The sequence below is a fragment of the Simochromis diagramma genome, unplaced genomic scaffold, assembly GCF_900408965.1.
Source record: "Simochromis diagramma unplaced genomic scaffold, fSimDia1.1 OVJJ01000557.1, whole genome shotgun sequence".
Lineage (NCBI taxonomy): Eukaryota > Metazoa > Chordata > Actinopteri > Cichliformes > Cichlidae > Simochromis > Simochromis diagramma.
Window position 1 is genome coordinate 2,779,455 of NW_024387156.1, and position 13,781 is coordinate 2,793,235.

The window sequence follows — 13,781 nt, forward strand, 5'->3', positions numbered from 1 at the left end:
GAAAGACATCTGTGATGAACTCTACTCCCCACTGCTGTGTGATCCATTCTTGTAAATTCACATGTTATTAGGAAATGATCAGACCAAAGAGGGTTTTCAGGAAACACTGTTAAATGTTCAGTTTCTCTGTCATATGCCAGAACAAGATCTTGAGTGTGATTAAAGTGGTGGGTGGGTGCTTTGCCGTTTGCTGATAGAAATGTTGCGTTTAAAATTACCTGATGCTTAAAAAACATGACTCCCTTTATGCTCGCTCGTCTTCTACTAGGGGTTAAAAAAACAAACAAAACACAGTCCCACTTTAACACCTGACTTCCTGACTTTGAAAACACGGTTCTGACTCTCTCATCTTTTATGCGACATCCCCTGATGATTCATATACAAAGAGGACTAACTTTTATGTGTTGCTGTTCCGCAAATTGGTAAAAGTAATGAGCCTGTTTTGAAAATGTAAGGAGAAGAAAGTTGAGATATTTGTTTAAAAATAGTTTTCGTTCCAGCCCAGACCTGAGGAGAGCAGCTGCTGGGCTTTGGGAGGGAATATTGTCCCATTCTCATCTTTCAGAGCACTGCAGCTGTTCAGCAGTCCCTGATCTCCATTGGCCTTTTTCAGTTGTTCAAAGGTTTGCACTACAGACATGCCAGTTCAGCACCTGGACCTTTCTACTAAAAAGTCATTCTGTTTTCCAAATAGAAATAAACATTTTTATTCTCCTGACTTTAGAGCAGTTTTCCACTTTTCCTCAGTCCATTTTAAATGAGCTTTGATCCAGACAGGATGGCTGTGTATATTTTTTATTTATTTATTTACTGCATATAATTGTACTTTGAATTTGAAAGGTAACAAACGGGTATCAGTGTTCTGCATTTGCTACTAACACATTTACATTGGCTGACTGCACTGATGTTAAAGTTTTACTCATAACTAGTAGCGCATGCATTAATCACTGCTTCACAATTCCAGCCCCTATTTTCAGATACATTTCTACTTCCTTCCTCAAATCTCCTCTCCCTCTTCCACCATCACAGGATTGCTGTAATCCTATTTGAAATGGCGGATGAGACAAACATGGGAGGGAGGGAGAAGTGAGGCGCCGCAGAGGCTGCAGGGAAACCCAGAGTGGAGCTGCAGTGTAAAGTGGAGCTGGACTGACCTAACTGCTTTGAACACAGTTAACTTACTGAGAGTCAGCAACTTCAGCTGTGCCTGTTGAATCAACCGCCCCACAACTGTGAAGCATAAGGATGGATTTTTCCTTTGAATGAAAAAAGCAAAACCATAATGAAATCTAAAGCTTCATTCTTTCACTGACATTCACTGGTCTTTGAGGGTCGAGCACGAAGCTGATGTTACAGGAGCCACATGGTTGATTTCCAATCCCAGTTAGCATAAAGCTAGTATAAGATTTAGAGTTTAGCACATTACCTTAAACATCCTAAAAAGTACCTGATGTAACCCAACAGGAGCAACACACCCTGTTAACAGCATCACGGAAAAACTTCACCACAGTGCTGCAAACTAGTTTAGCCTGCAAAACTTTTTTTTTCATGCAAACTTTCAATAGCACAAACTTAAGTTTTGAATGTTTTTTTCCACAAAACAATTCAGCAACACATTGTTTATAGATCTAATATCCAAATATAAACTAAAATAAATTAGAACATTATATGTAAGATTTGCTTTTTCAAATGATAAAGTTTCACTTCCTGAGCAGCCCTTACCTTTGAAAATAATTCATCTTACAGCTTCCTCCATCTCAGTGTCATTTTTCTCAATCACTGGGAAATAGAGCCGCTGTCCATGAGCTAGCAGACTGTCAGAGATTTACAGTTAACAAACAGTCAGGTGAATAAACAACACTGAGACACTTGTGTAGGTTAACGTGCTGCACGGGTGAAAAGCTCAGAGCAAATCACCCCGAACTGCACACACTTGTGACAAACTGCACAGATGTACTTTATGGTGATGGTTGTTGAGCTCTTTAAAAAGCTGCATCTGAAATTACCTTGCACTAAACCAAGCTGTTATAACTCCCTCTACTGCAAAGTCTGGAGGACACATGAAGTTAAAACAAAGTGCCAGCAGGGCAAACCACAGATTAAGCCTCCAAATAAATCGTAGGAATTTATTCACGATTAACTTCCACCATTAAAATAAATCGGAGCAGAAAAAGGAAGCAGTTCAATGTCAAGGTCTCCAAGGCCACAACAAAACCTCACTCTTACTAGAGAGTAAAGAAACACCATTCTCAAGATTGAAACCAAAACTCTAATGCCCGAGCTCCTTGGCTGCCCACAAAACAGGACAGAAATGTGCATAAAAATGTCAGAGCTCCTACCAAGCTTCTACTAATAAAGAAATTACCGCACCAAACAGCCAAACAACGATTTGTCACCTTTATCACTCTAAGTAAATAACTAGAAGTTTACATAACTACTACACACAGTATTAGTAGAGGCCAAATGGACAGAAGCGCTTGCTGCTCTAGCTTTATATGGGAAACCTGAAAGGAGAAAGTAGCTTTCTTTAAGAAAGGTCAGTGAATGCAACATTAACCTTCTGGAGCACATTTAGAAAGCAGTATGCTCTCTGCAGCATGTATATGATTGCGTCACCTATTTCCAGATTGGATCTATGTGCAAACTGCTGGTCTCTGGTGGGCATACTCCCACCTTCATCACATGCGATGTCAGGGCAAAACGCCATAAACCTGACTCAGGAATCACACACAGCAGGCTGACACAGATCCATAGAACACACCAGATCCTGCACTGGTGTAGTGCCTCCAGCTGTCCCAACTAGTAATAACAGTCAGTAATACCACAGGAGACATCCATCCATTGAACTTTTCCACTTCTCGGCGTCGCGGTCGGGCTGGAGCCAACGCTAGCTAGACAGCCTGTTGGCACTTGGGTATTTTGGTATATACAATTATATTACGTATTAAGCTGTCTTACAACAAACCTTCCAGTAGGCTGTTTGATATTGCATTTTCCTTTTATTTTCCTTTTCTTTAACAGTTGTAGTCAAATCTGTGGAGCCTGCATGTTGTCCCAGCACTTGTGTAGGTTCTCTCTGACTTCCTCTCACAGTCCCATCACATGCATGAGTTGCGTTTTCTGGCAATCCTAATTTGGCCACAGGTGTGAATATGAGCATGAGCGGTTGTCTGCCTCTCTGTCTTAACCCTGCAGTTAACCTTTGACAGCTGGTTAGTAGAGTGGTGTAACTAATAGAAATGAGAACTTTTCCTAATAAACTTTATTAATGCATAAGATGGTCTGCTAGCAGCAGTGACTGTATTATAAACTCACACACATGTGTAGATGGAGCTAACATTCTCATGTCATAGCTGTAAGAGGAAACGGGAACATTTATTGATAAAACATGTAAAACGAACATCGGCAGCCAAACTAGACAAGCGGCTCGGGCATTTCAGGCCAATGAGCTCCTCCTGACAGAAGTCTCTGATCTTCTTAAGTATCCATATGTACTGTTGCATAAATCCTTCAACACAAAAGTCTCTGGTAAAACTGGATTTTGATCTTTTCTTCAACAAATCTGTTAGACGTATTCAATGTAGATTTTAATAACGACCCCTTTGTGTATCACTAGACAACTCATTGATGAAAGTCACTCCGACACATGAGAGAATTAAAACAAGAAAAACCATAAAGAAATCAAGTTTCCAGTCATGTACGTTGATTTTTCCAGTAGCACAAAGCAAAATCAACAGCCTCTGCAAGAGCTCGTGTCCTCTTCATCACTTCTTTGCACCCATTGTCAAACTGAAAAACAAGGGAACACCACATTAGCTTACACTGTTACACACAGTTAAACTCAGAGTCACAACTCTGCTGTCGAGCACAACACCGTTCAAATTTCATGTTATCAGGAGTGGAAATAAACTCAGTGGTAAAACGTAGAAATGGAATTTAACAACCTCGTTGAAAAAGCAAAAAAAAAAAAAAAAGGCACGAGTTTCAAATACGATGCAGATGTGAAGCCCTATAGCTGTTTTCTTTTCTTGCTTACGTGTTGTGAACAAAATAAAGACTGAAGGTAAAAAAAAGAAGCCTAAAAAGTGTTCATGCATTTTCCAGGGGAAGTACCGTAAATCCCGGACTACAGAGCGCACCTGATTAAAAGCCGCATGTGTTTCACTTGTAATATGAGATATTTACACAGAAATATTACACGTGAGGATTTTTAACGTTTAATTTAATCCGTAAGGTAACATAAACGTTATGGTAAATTAAAAAAATACATACTGCAAACGCTTTTTTTTCCTCGAACAGCGCCTGTAACACGGCTACCTTTAAGTATACGTATGTATCGGTAACACACAAATTACGTTGCTTATGGGTTTTTTACAGAACAATGCACAAACAACATTACAACGTCTCTTAACAACCAGTAAAAATATATACGTATATATACTACTTATCAAGTTTATTGGTCTACTGTTAACCAGGCAAAATGCTTTTGGCGGCATGAAGGAGAAAAAAAAAAAAAAAAAAAAAAAAAAAAAACACCATGCATTAGTCGCACGTCAGTATAAGCTGCAGTGTTCACAGTGTGGGAAAAAAGTAGCGGCTTATAACCCGAAAACTACGGTAGTTTGTGTTTTTATTTGGTACTATATAAAACTAATGACTCGAACTGAGTTCAAGGTCATTGTGTGTTATTGCATTTACAAACTTCAGTGTGCATGCTGCCTGGGTGACGACCAGGGATGGGCAGTAACATCACTGTAATCCAATTACTTTTTTCGAGTACCGAGTAAAGTAAGGGATTACTATTGCAAAAAAGTACAGTGGAACCCCGACTTACGAAATTAATTCGTTCCAGAGGGTCTTTGGTAAGTCAAACTTTTTGTAAGTCGAAGCACCTTTTTCCATCGCCTTTTGAGTGAGGCGATGCTGGCTCCTCCTCTTGGTGGAGGAGGAGGTGCCGGAGGTTGAAGAAAGCATGTACATAACATTATGGAATTTAATTTTATTTATTTTTTTATTTTCTATTTTATCTATTTCGTTACGCGGGCATTTTGTCATACCATGGGCAGAAATATTGCCGTTAAGTGCCTACGTAACTTGAATTTTTCATTAAATGGGGTCTTTGTAAGCCGGGGTTCCACTGTAATTCGATTACTGTTACTTCCTCATAAGCACGCTGCGTTACTAAACCGCGATTTTGTTTGTGAGAGTGTCTCATGACAATGTCGTACAAGCGTGCGACATCCGTAGCAGCAACAGACATGTGAAGACAAACGATGGATAATATAGAGTGTGGGAGAGAGTACGACCATGCAGCGTTTAAAGCTTTTAAAGTACTGACATTACTTTGAGTTTGATTCCGTACAAAATGATAAAAACATTAGTGTCCGCTGTACACTGCGTGGGCGGAAAACTTCTTTCTACAACGAAAAATTAAACTTCAAATCTAAGCAAGCACCGGGCACGCCGTCACGGGAATGTGAAATTAACAGAAACGCCGGTATTCCCCCACTGACAAGACCGCTGTGGCACTGGGCAAACCTGCGACGGCCCCACTCCTGCTAAACAGGTGACAATAGATTTAAGAGCGACAGGACTCAGTGCCACCGAATCTTTGATTTTATACATTTTTTGCTGTGTTTTACTTTCATCTATTTGAAAGAGTGTAAACTGTTTCATTTTGTATGATGGATTATGCAGAAAAATAGAATTGGGCTGAAAGGTCTATTGCTTTATTACATATTCAGGTTGCGCATCATGTCTTTAAAAAGTAAGTGATAAAGTAACTAATTACTTTTGAAAATAAGTCATGAGTAAAGTAATGGGATTACTCTCTTGGAGAAGTAATCAGTAATTAGTAACTAATTTCTATTTTCAACACTGGTGACGACAATAGCCTTTCACAGCTGATGGGGTAAAAAGTGCCATGCTTTGGTGGAGAGGTGTGTTTGAGGGGTTTTTGTTTAGAACGGTTTGTTTTTGAAAAGTTACATAAAGACCAGAAGTTTAATAATGTAAAAGCTCATCCGGCTCCCTCATCATTCATAGCTCACCGCCCGTAAAGCAACTTTGAGCACAGTTTGGGGGGGAAACCATTAGGTGATCGTCACCTGCAAGTTTTGCTAAAATGTGAAAAAGACTCTACGAAGAGCAGCAGCTGAACTGTGGACAGATGGACACTGTACGCCTCAACATGTCACAAGTCCACGAGTCCTTCAGCTGGATGAGCTAAAAAGTAAAGACTGTGCTTTGTTTTATAAACTAATAAAAGTGAATTTAGTGAAGGCAATAATGTTGCAATTGAATTTATGTTGATGCCAGCAGGATATTTTACAGGAAAAGAAACACTGTTTATACTTTCTGTTAAAGTGATGTAGATTAAGACGGAGGTTCACAGGGATCTGGCTGCTTTACTCACTGAAATGTAAAGTGTTGTTTCGCTTTGTAACTACTGAGCCATGTGCAGTCTGCTGATTGTGTGCAGATGCCAACAAAACTGAACGTGGGAGTTGAGCTTCAGCCTCCGATCGTTCACAGTCAAGACAAGTGGAAACTAAAAGAGGATGCAGCGTCCTTTGAAGTGATGCAGATGGAAATTAGCTGACAGCGAAATCTGGTACAAAACTGGTAATCTGTGCATGGTCCGAGTAATAAAATGAAACAATGAAGCGATGCAGACATTTGTGTGTTGGTCTGTGTGTTTGTGAGGGACAGAGACTGTGGGTAAACCTACTTGTTAAAAAGTGCCTGGTCTTGTAGGTTTAGGACCAAACTGTCAGCATTAAGATACACCTTGTTCTGAGACGATGCCACCTGGAAGCAGACACAGCAATTATTAGTCACCTCCCAATGTTGGTAGTTAAAGTCTACATTTTCACCTCGGGGAGGAATTCTGCTGATTACTCAAAAGCCAGAGCACGCATTTCTGGGATTTTACTGAGTGTCAAGACAAAACAGAAACGAAGCCACAGGCGATGAAGGAGCGTACTGACCGTCTTAGCAATGTTCTGTGCCGCTCGGATTCTCCTCAGCTTCAGGTAACCAGGATTCTTAGTCACTGCTTGGCCGAGCTGAAGGAAACAGTTTGTGTTTAGATTATTAACGACATTCATACAATATGACAAGAAAGGTAGAGAATGATTACTTTTAATTGTTCTCTATGGATATTTACATTTCTCACAGTTCATTCTCAGCACTTGTTTTGCTGTCTGACTCGGGTTACATACATGTGTGAAACCGTAGAGGTTTCAGGTACAACATCCCGACTTCCAGTTTGCACGGAAAAGACACTCCCATAATAGAGAACAACTTTATTTCTTGGCTGACATGTAACAGCTTCTCAGAAAAACAGCATTTTGTTGTGCAGTAATAACTGCTGCTAACACTGCACCGAGACCACGTCAGTGTCTGCTTACCATTTTAGCAGCTTCAGCCTCTCCTTCAGCCTGGATGATCTTCTGTCGCTGATCTTGTTTGGCTTTCTCCACATAGAACTGGGCCCTCTGGGCCTCTTGCTGAGCTAAACACACACACAGTTACACTTTAAGACAACAGGCGTGGTCAATGCAACCCAAGCAGCCACATTTACTTCAGAGACAATAATGAAAACTATGGCAACAGCATTTTCGCTGTTTGTTGCTCCAGTGATGCTAATGACAGGCTGGAGCAGTCTGATTCACTGTTTGATAACACTGTGGTATACTGAGCCTTACCAACTTGCTTAGCTTCCACAGCAGCAGTGTATTGGTTGCTGAAACTCAGCTCAGTAATGGCGACATCATCGAGAATGATGTTGAAGTCTTTGGCCCTTTCAAATAGCTCCCTGCGCACCAGCAGAGACACCTAAACGAGACACACCAACACAAGTATGATCTGCACTGTGTGTCAGCTTAGTGGAACGACTGAATCTACAGTCGAATCAGCTGATTATTATATTTACTGTTCTGGATCAACTTATCAATGCTGATTACAGTAACTGGCCAACAGGAAAAACATGAATCCCCCCCAGCAGTGCGAAGGTGCTGCAGTACCTGTGCTCTCTGTGTGATGAGCTGGGAGGCATTGAACTTTGCTACCACAGACTTTAGGATCTCGTTGACAATAGACGGGAGGACTCTCTCATCGTAGTCCTTCCCCAGCCGTTGGTACATGGCTGGCAAGTTGGATGCCATGGGTCTGGACAACACCCGCACTCCAATATTCACCATCTGCAGATCTACAAACAAACATGCACGCACCAAAAATGACCGAATGGTTTCTTTGCCACCTCTCCAACAAGTTTTGTTATATTCGCCTTTGTAACTTTGAACTTAAAACAAATCTTTCGCCTCAGTTATTATACTGGCACATCGATACATTCATCAGCAGCTGTCTCAAGCACGAGCTAGATCACTATTACAAATAACAAATAAAGAATCGAGATAGAGAGTGTGTGACAGAGAGAGAGTGAGAAAGCCCCCCATGTTTGTTACCTTTGCTTCCAGTCAAAGAGGAGATTTTTCTGGGTTTAGCTCTGATATCATAGATGATAGGGTACTGGAACCAAGGGATCCTACAAAAGATTTGAAAGTCATAGCAAAGCTGATCAAGATTTCGAAGCATACTCACGTTTAAGTTATAAATGACTTAGATATCATGTGCTGTGATCACCTTTAATATTCTTAATTCATAATCTTTTTTTAAAGGTAATGTCTTGACCTCACCACAGAGCTCACAGCCCATTTCATGTCTTTATTATATTATATTATATTATATTATATTATATTATTAGATGAGTGGCTGAGGCTGAAAAACAACACACATACCATAGGACCCAACACATGCCGATTTGTGGCCACCCACACAGTTTCCGCCATGTTTGGCTGTGGCTCATCTCCTGCACTACGGCAGTACTGAAGCCGATGGTTTTCTTGTAGTTCTTTAAACCAAAGATCTAAAGGCATCAGTACAGCTGGGCCATGAGCCTACACAGAGCTTTGTAGTCACATGCTCTAACTATTTACTGTCACCAGGGGGCAGCATCAAAAATCTCTAGAACCAGCCAAGAAGAGCAAAGTCCAAACCTAAAGCGCTAAAGTAAACCGAGTGTGCTTCTCATCTTCTTCACATTTTTTCCTGCACTTCTCCCCTTTACAGTCAAAGCTGGTGTCCGTTTCTTTTCAGGTACACTTGTCAATCAATCAGCATTTAACCTATGCATAGCAAATGCTGCTGGGCTACGAGCTGTTGGTTTTTTGGAGGACTGCATACAAGGACATCTGTGTAAGTTGCACACACAGAATCCTTCACTCTGCCTAATCATGTACCTCTCAAACAAACATAAAAGTGGTTTGGAAACTGCTTTGGGTGTCATCAGGCAAAATGACTCACAAAAATAATAGTAAAAAGGTTTGTTTTTTTTAATGAACTAAGAGTCAGTTTCTCGGGGAATATTCAGGGAGATTTCATTTAATTGTGCTGAGTGCAAAATCTGTATCATTAATAGATTCACATAAATTTATCTAAAATTTATCTTGACACTAGCTGTAACTCTACCTGAAATGTAGCCCTTCAGCCAGAACTGTGTCCATCTGCACCCCTCCGATCCTGTTGAAGATGATGGCTCTGTGACCACCCTCCACTGCTCACACACACACACACACACACACACACACATTATATTAGCATGACTGAAGTTGTGAAACTTTGCCTTGTCACCATCTTTAACTCGATCAATAAGTACAGTAGTACAGTTCTAGTACACAGCATGTTATTAACAAAATTCATCATTAAAGTTTCTAAACAGGTCTTCGGATCTATTTCTGTAAATCACCATAGCATTACCCAGGCCGCCACAAATTTAAAGCATGGTGTAAAAATCCCACATCTGTGTTTACCTGTGTAGGTGGCTTCTTTAATGCCATATGCCAATGCACCAGCTCCAAGAAGCAGTTTCACTCCTAATCCGGCTCCTCTGCCACCAGATGAGGACATCCGACCAGCCAGATCCCTCAGGTGCTGGATGAACCGCTGCAGTTTGTGTTTGTATGTGGTGGCGAGAGTGCAACAACAAAAATACAATCAGTATCTTGGTGCGGTTTATGTTTATGTCAGGTGTAAAGCTTAATTTTTCTGATTTATCATTTAGCTGATGGAGCTATGATGGTGCAGTGGTTAGCACCATCACCTCACAGCACCAAGGTTGTAGATTTGAACTTAAGGCTCTGTGCGTGGAGTCCGCATGTTCTCCTCCCACAGCCTAAACACATGCATGCCAGCCGGGTTTTTCATACACATGGATGTGGACATGAATATTGGCTGTGTCTGTGTTAGCTCTGTGATGTATGTGGGACCTGTCCACGGTGGATCACTGCCTTCCGCCCACTGTTAGCTGGCATTGGCATGTTTAGGTAGTTAAGAAAAACGATGAATGCTTGAAAACCATATGTGGTAGTAGAGAAGAAACCCGCTATCCTTAAGCAGAAACAAGGTCTAACAGTAGCTTGCCGGCAGGTTTGCCTGTAGCCCAGTTCAGGTTACTCTACTAACAGAAGGTCAGCTACATGTAATCTCATGATATTGCTTACAGTGTGAAACATCTGCCTCACAGCGAAAGGTCGCCCTGTCCCACTATCTCCTGCCCTCACCTGTATCGTGTAAAGCCTACTAGATCACATACAGCAGTTGTCGCTGCTAACCGAGCTGTTAGTGAACTACAACGAAACTAGCAAAGCTGCTCAATCTGATGGAGCATGCTAACTTAGCCTCGTCACCAGTCACATTAGTGCCAGATAAACATGTCGCACAACAATAAAGATCATGCTGTCTTCATTCAAAACCAGTCACATTTCAAACACTTACATTCGGCTCCTTATTCGCCATGTTTTAAACGTCAAAGCCCAAGGTCGACACAGATGGACCCCCTCCGCGTGGGCCGCAAACTACACTGGGACATGTAGTCCCCTTTTTCTTCGGCGTTTCACGTCATAAAAGCATTCTCACAGAAGTAATGCTGCCCCCTGGAGGTCTCTGTTAGCCTCCAAAATCCAGCCGTCATCTACAGGGTGGGCCATTTATATGGATACACCGTAATAACATGGGAATGGTTGGTGATATTAAAGTCCTGTTTGTGGCACATTAGCATATGTGAGGGGGCAAACTCCTCAAGATGGGTGGTGACCATGGTGGCCATTTAGAAGTCGGCCATCTTGGATACAACTTTTGTTTTTTTCAATAGGAAGAGGGCCATGTGACACATCAAACTTATTGGTAATGTCACAAGAAAAACAATGGTGTGCTTGGTTTCAACGTAACTTTATTCTTTCATGAGTTATTTACAAGTTTCTCTTTGTTCACAGCCATTGACATGTCGAAGAGGTTAACGCGTGAGGAGCAGATCGAAATGCAAGACAGATTTCAATGCAAGACACCCTACGAGACCACCCATCTCCCATGCTACAGTCAGCAAACTGCTTGTTAAGTTTGGTGAAACTGGTTCAGTGTTGGATTTGCCAAAATGTGGACGCAAGAAAACTGTCACTAATGAAGAAACATCAGTGGCTGTCCTAGCTTCATTCAGCAAGAGCCCACAGCGTAGCACTCGCTGTATGTCACTGAGGGTGGCATTAGTCGAACATCCCTTCGGCGGATATTAGCTACTCACAAATGGCACCCTTACAAACTCCAGCTACTGCAGCATCTCAACGAGGATGACCCAGATAGGCGCACAGAATTTGCAGAACAGGCAAAACAAAAATTGGAACAGGACCCTCAGTTCACGCAGAAGATTTTGTTCAGTGATGAGACAAACTTTTATGTGAATGGTGAAGTTAACAAACAAAACCACCGCTAACCCACATTGGATGGATCCCTCCAAGACTGCTGGAACAACAAAAGTGATGGTTTGGTGTGGTATATGGGGTACAACATTAGTGGGTCCATTCTTCATCAATGGAAACCTCAAGGCCACTGGATATTTGAAATTGCTACATGATGATGTGTTTCCCTCTTTATGCACTGAAGCTGGCACGTTCCCTGAGTTTTTCCAGCAAGATGGTGCACCACCACATTATGGGTGCCAGGTCCGAGCATTCCTAGATGAACAGTTTCCTGGAAAGTGGATTGGTCGTCGTGGGCCAGTTGAATGGCCCCCAAGGTCTCCCGATCTGACCCCCTTAGACTTTTATCTTTGGGGTCATCTGAAGGCAATGGTCTATGGTGTGAAGATACGAGATGTGCAGCACCTGAAACTACGGATACTGGATGCCTGTGCTGGCATTTCTCCTGCGGTGTTACTATCAGTGTGTGAAGAGTGGGAGAAGAGGGTTGCACTGACAATCCAACACAATGGGCAGCACATTGAACACATTTTATAAGTGGTCAGAAACTTGTAAATAACTCACGAAAGAATAAAGTTACGTTGAAACCAAGCACACCATTGTTTTTCTTGTGACATTACCAATAAGTTTGATGTGTCACATGGCCCTCTTCCTATTGAAAAAACAAAAGTTGTATCCAAGATGGCCGACTTCTAAATGGCCACCACCCATCTTGAGGAGTTTGCCCCCTCACATATACTAATGTGCCACAAACAGGACTTTAATATCACCAACCATTCCCATGTTATTACGGTGTATCCATATAAATGGCCCACCCTGTATAATTTACCCAAACAGCGTTTGAGTTTCTTCTGCTTGCTATGTGATTATTTTTTGTCTTTTATCCCACAGCGGATCATCTCACCCCGTCCCTAGCATGTGCTTTTTCCTCTTTTCCTGCCTCTTAGCTCCATCTTCATCATCCTTTATCTGATATATCCACTCTCCCTCCTCTGCACATGTCCAAACCATCTCAACCTCGTCTCTCTCACTTTTTCTCCAAACTGCTCAGCCTGAGCTGTCCCTCTAAAGGACTCAGTTCTAATCCTGTCCATCCTGCTCACTCGTAATGAAGATCTGAACATCTTCAGCTCTGCTTTCTGTCTTTGTTTCAGTGCCGCTGTCTCCAAACAATACATCATAGCAGGTCTCACTACCATCTTGTAATCCTTCCCTTTCTCTCTCTCGCTGCTATCCCTCTGTCACAAATAAACACTGAAAACGACCTACAGTAGATTAAGTACATTTCTAAACATAATTGTTCAATCCATAAAAAAATAAAAAAAAAAATCCATAAAAAAAATCCGCATGAAACTGAAGAGATTTCCACATCAGTGCACTTAACACCCACAACCTAGGTTGAGAGAAGCTGAGCTGTCAACTGTCAAGGTGGTGTGGGAAGATGCACTGATGTGGAAATCTCAATCAAATGTCCAGTGTGGATGTGCAGGCACCATCTGGCAGAATGCCTGCTCCAAGAGGAGTAGATCTTTGGTCAGGACATTGAATCCAAATTAGTCATGTGCCACTCCTCTATTTCTGGCTGTAAAGTTGCTGGTACCTGTCTCAATGGTGGACGCCAAAAGTGAAGGGAGCAGTCAGTTGAAGGACAGTTGTACCAATCTTGGTTTGTTTCTTGGATTCTGGAGCCAGCTGACTAGTATCTGCAGTGAAGTAAATGCTGTGGGGCTGTCTTGGTTGACAAATCTCTGCTGCATTGTGTGGAGGTTAGGGACAGTCCCCTCTGGATTGGCAAACTGGGATGGTGGTCCCACGGGTAACTAGGGGAATGACATTCCTTGGCCTGTGGAAGTCTTTGCCCCAGTACTAGAGAGGAGACTCCATCTGTTTTTTGGCCTAGCCATAGAAGAGCATATCAAGTCTTTACCTGTGCATGGGAATTTTTCCAACAACTCTACATGCATCATT

The 13,781-nt window shown here is 41.9% G+C and overlaps 1 protein-coding gene across 2 annotated transcripts; it reads right to left on the minus strand.

Annotated features, from left to right (window-relative positions):
• Positions 1 to 2,979: 2,979 nt before the first annotated feature.
• On the minus strand, positions 2,980 to 10,969 carry LOC120744188 (prohibitin-2-like). Of its 2 annotated transcripts, none has more exons than XM_040048368.1 (10): positions 10,837 to 10,969; positions 9,873 to 10,005; positions 9,532 to 9,616; positions 8,469 to 8,548; positions 8,028 to 8,212; positions 7,710 to 7,839; positions 7,413 to 7,516; positions 6,990 to 7,067; positions 6,731 to 6,810; positions 2,980 to 3,789 (listed from the first exon to the last, which is right to left on the minus strand). In XM_040048368.1, exons 1-10 carry the CDS (start codon positions 10,855 to 10,857, stop codon positions 3,765 to 3,767), a joined length of 921 nt encoding a protein of 306 aa, XP_039904302.1. In that variant the 5' UTR covers positions 10,858 to 10,969; the 3' UTR covers positions 2,980 to 3,764. The 2 variants fall into 2 exon arrangements, with proteins under 2 accessions (XP_039904302.1, XP_039904304.1); XM_040048370.1 differs by lacking the exon at positions 10,837 to 10,969 and adding an exon at positions 10,623 to 10,798.
• Between the last annotated feature and the right edge of the window lie 2,812 nt (positions 10,970 to 13,781).

Bases quoted from the DNA above. Each gene is read 5' to 3' on its own strand.
- LOC120744188 (XM_040048368.1), bottom strand. From the start codon at position 10,857: ATGGCGAATAAGGAGCCGAAT. The intron at 10,006-10,836 runs GTAAGTGTTTGA...CACAAACTGCAG, and splicing joins TGGCGAATAAGGAGCCGAAT to CGGTTCATCCAGCACCTGAG. The intron at 7,517-7,709 runs GTAAGGCTCAGT...GTGTGTGTTTAG, and splicing joins TGTGGAAGCTAAGCAAGTTG to CTCAGCAAGAGGCCCAGAGG.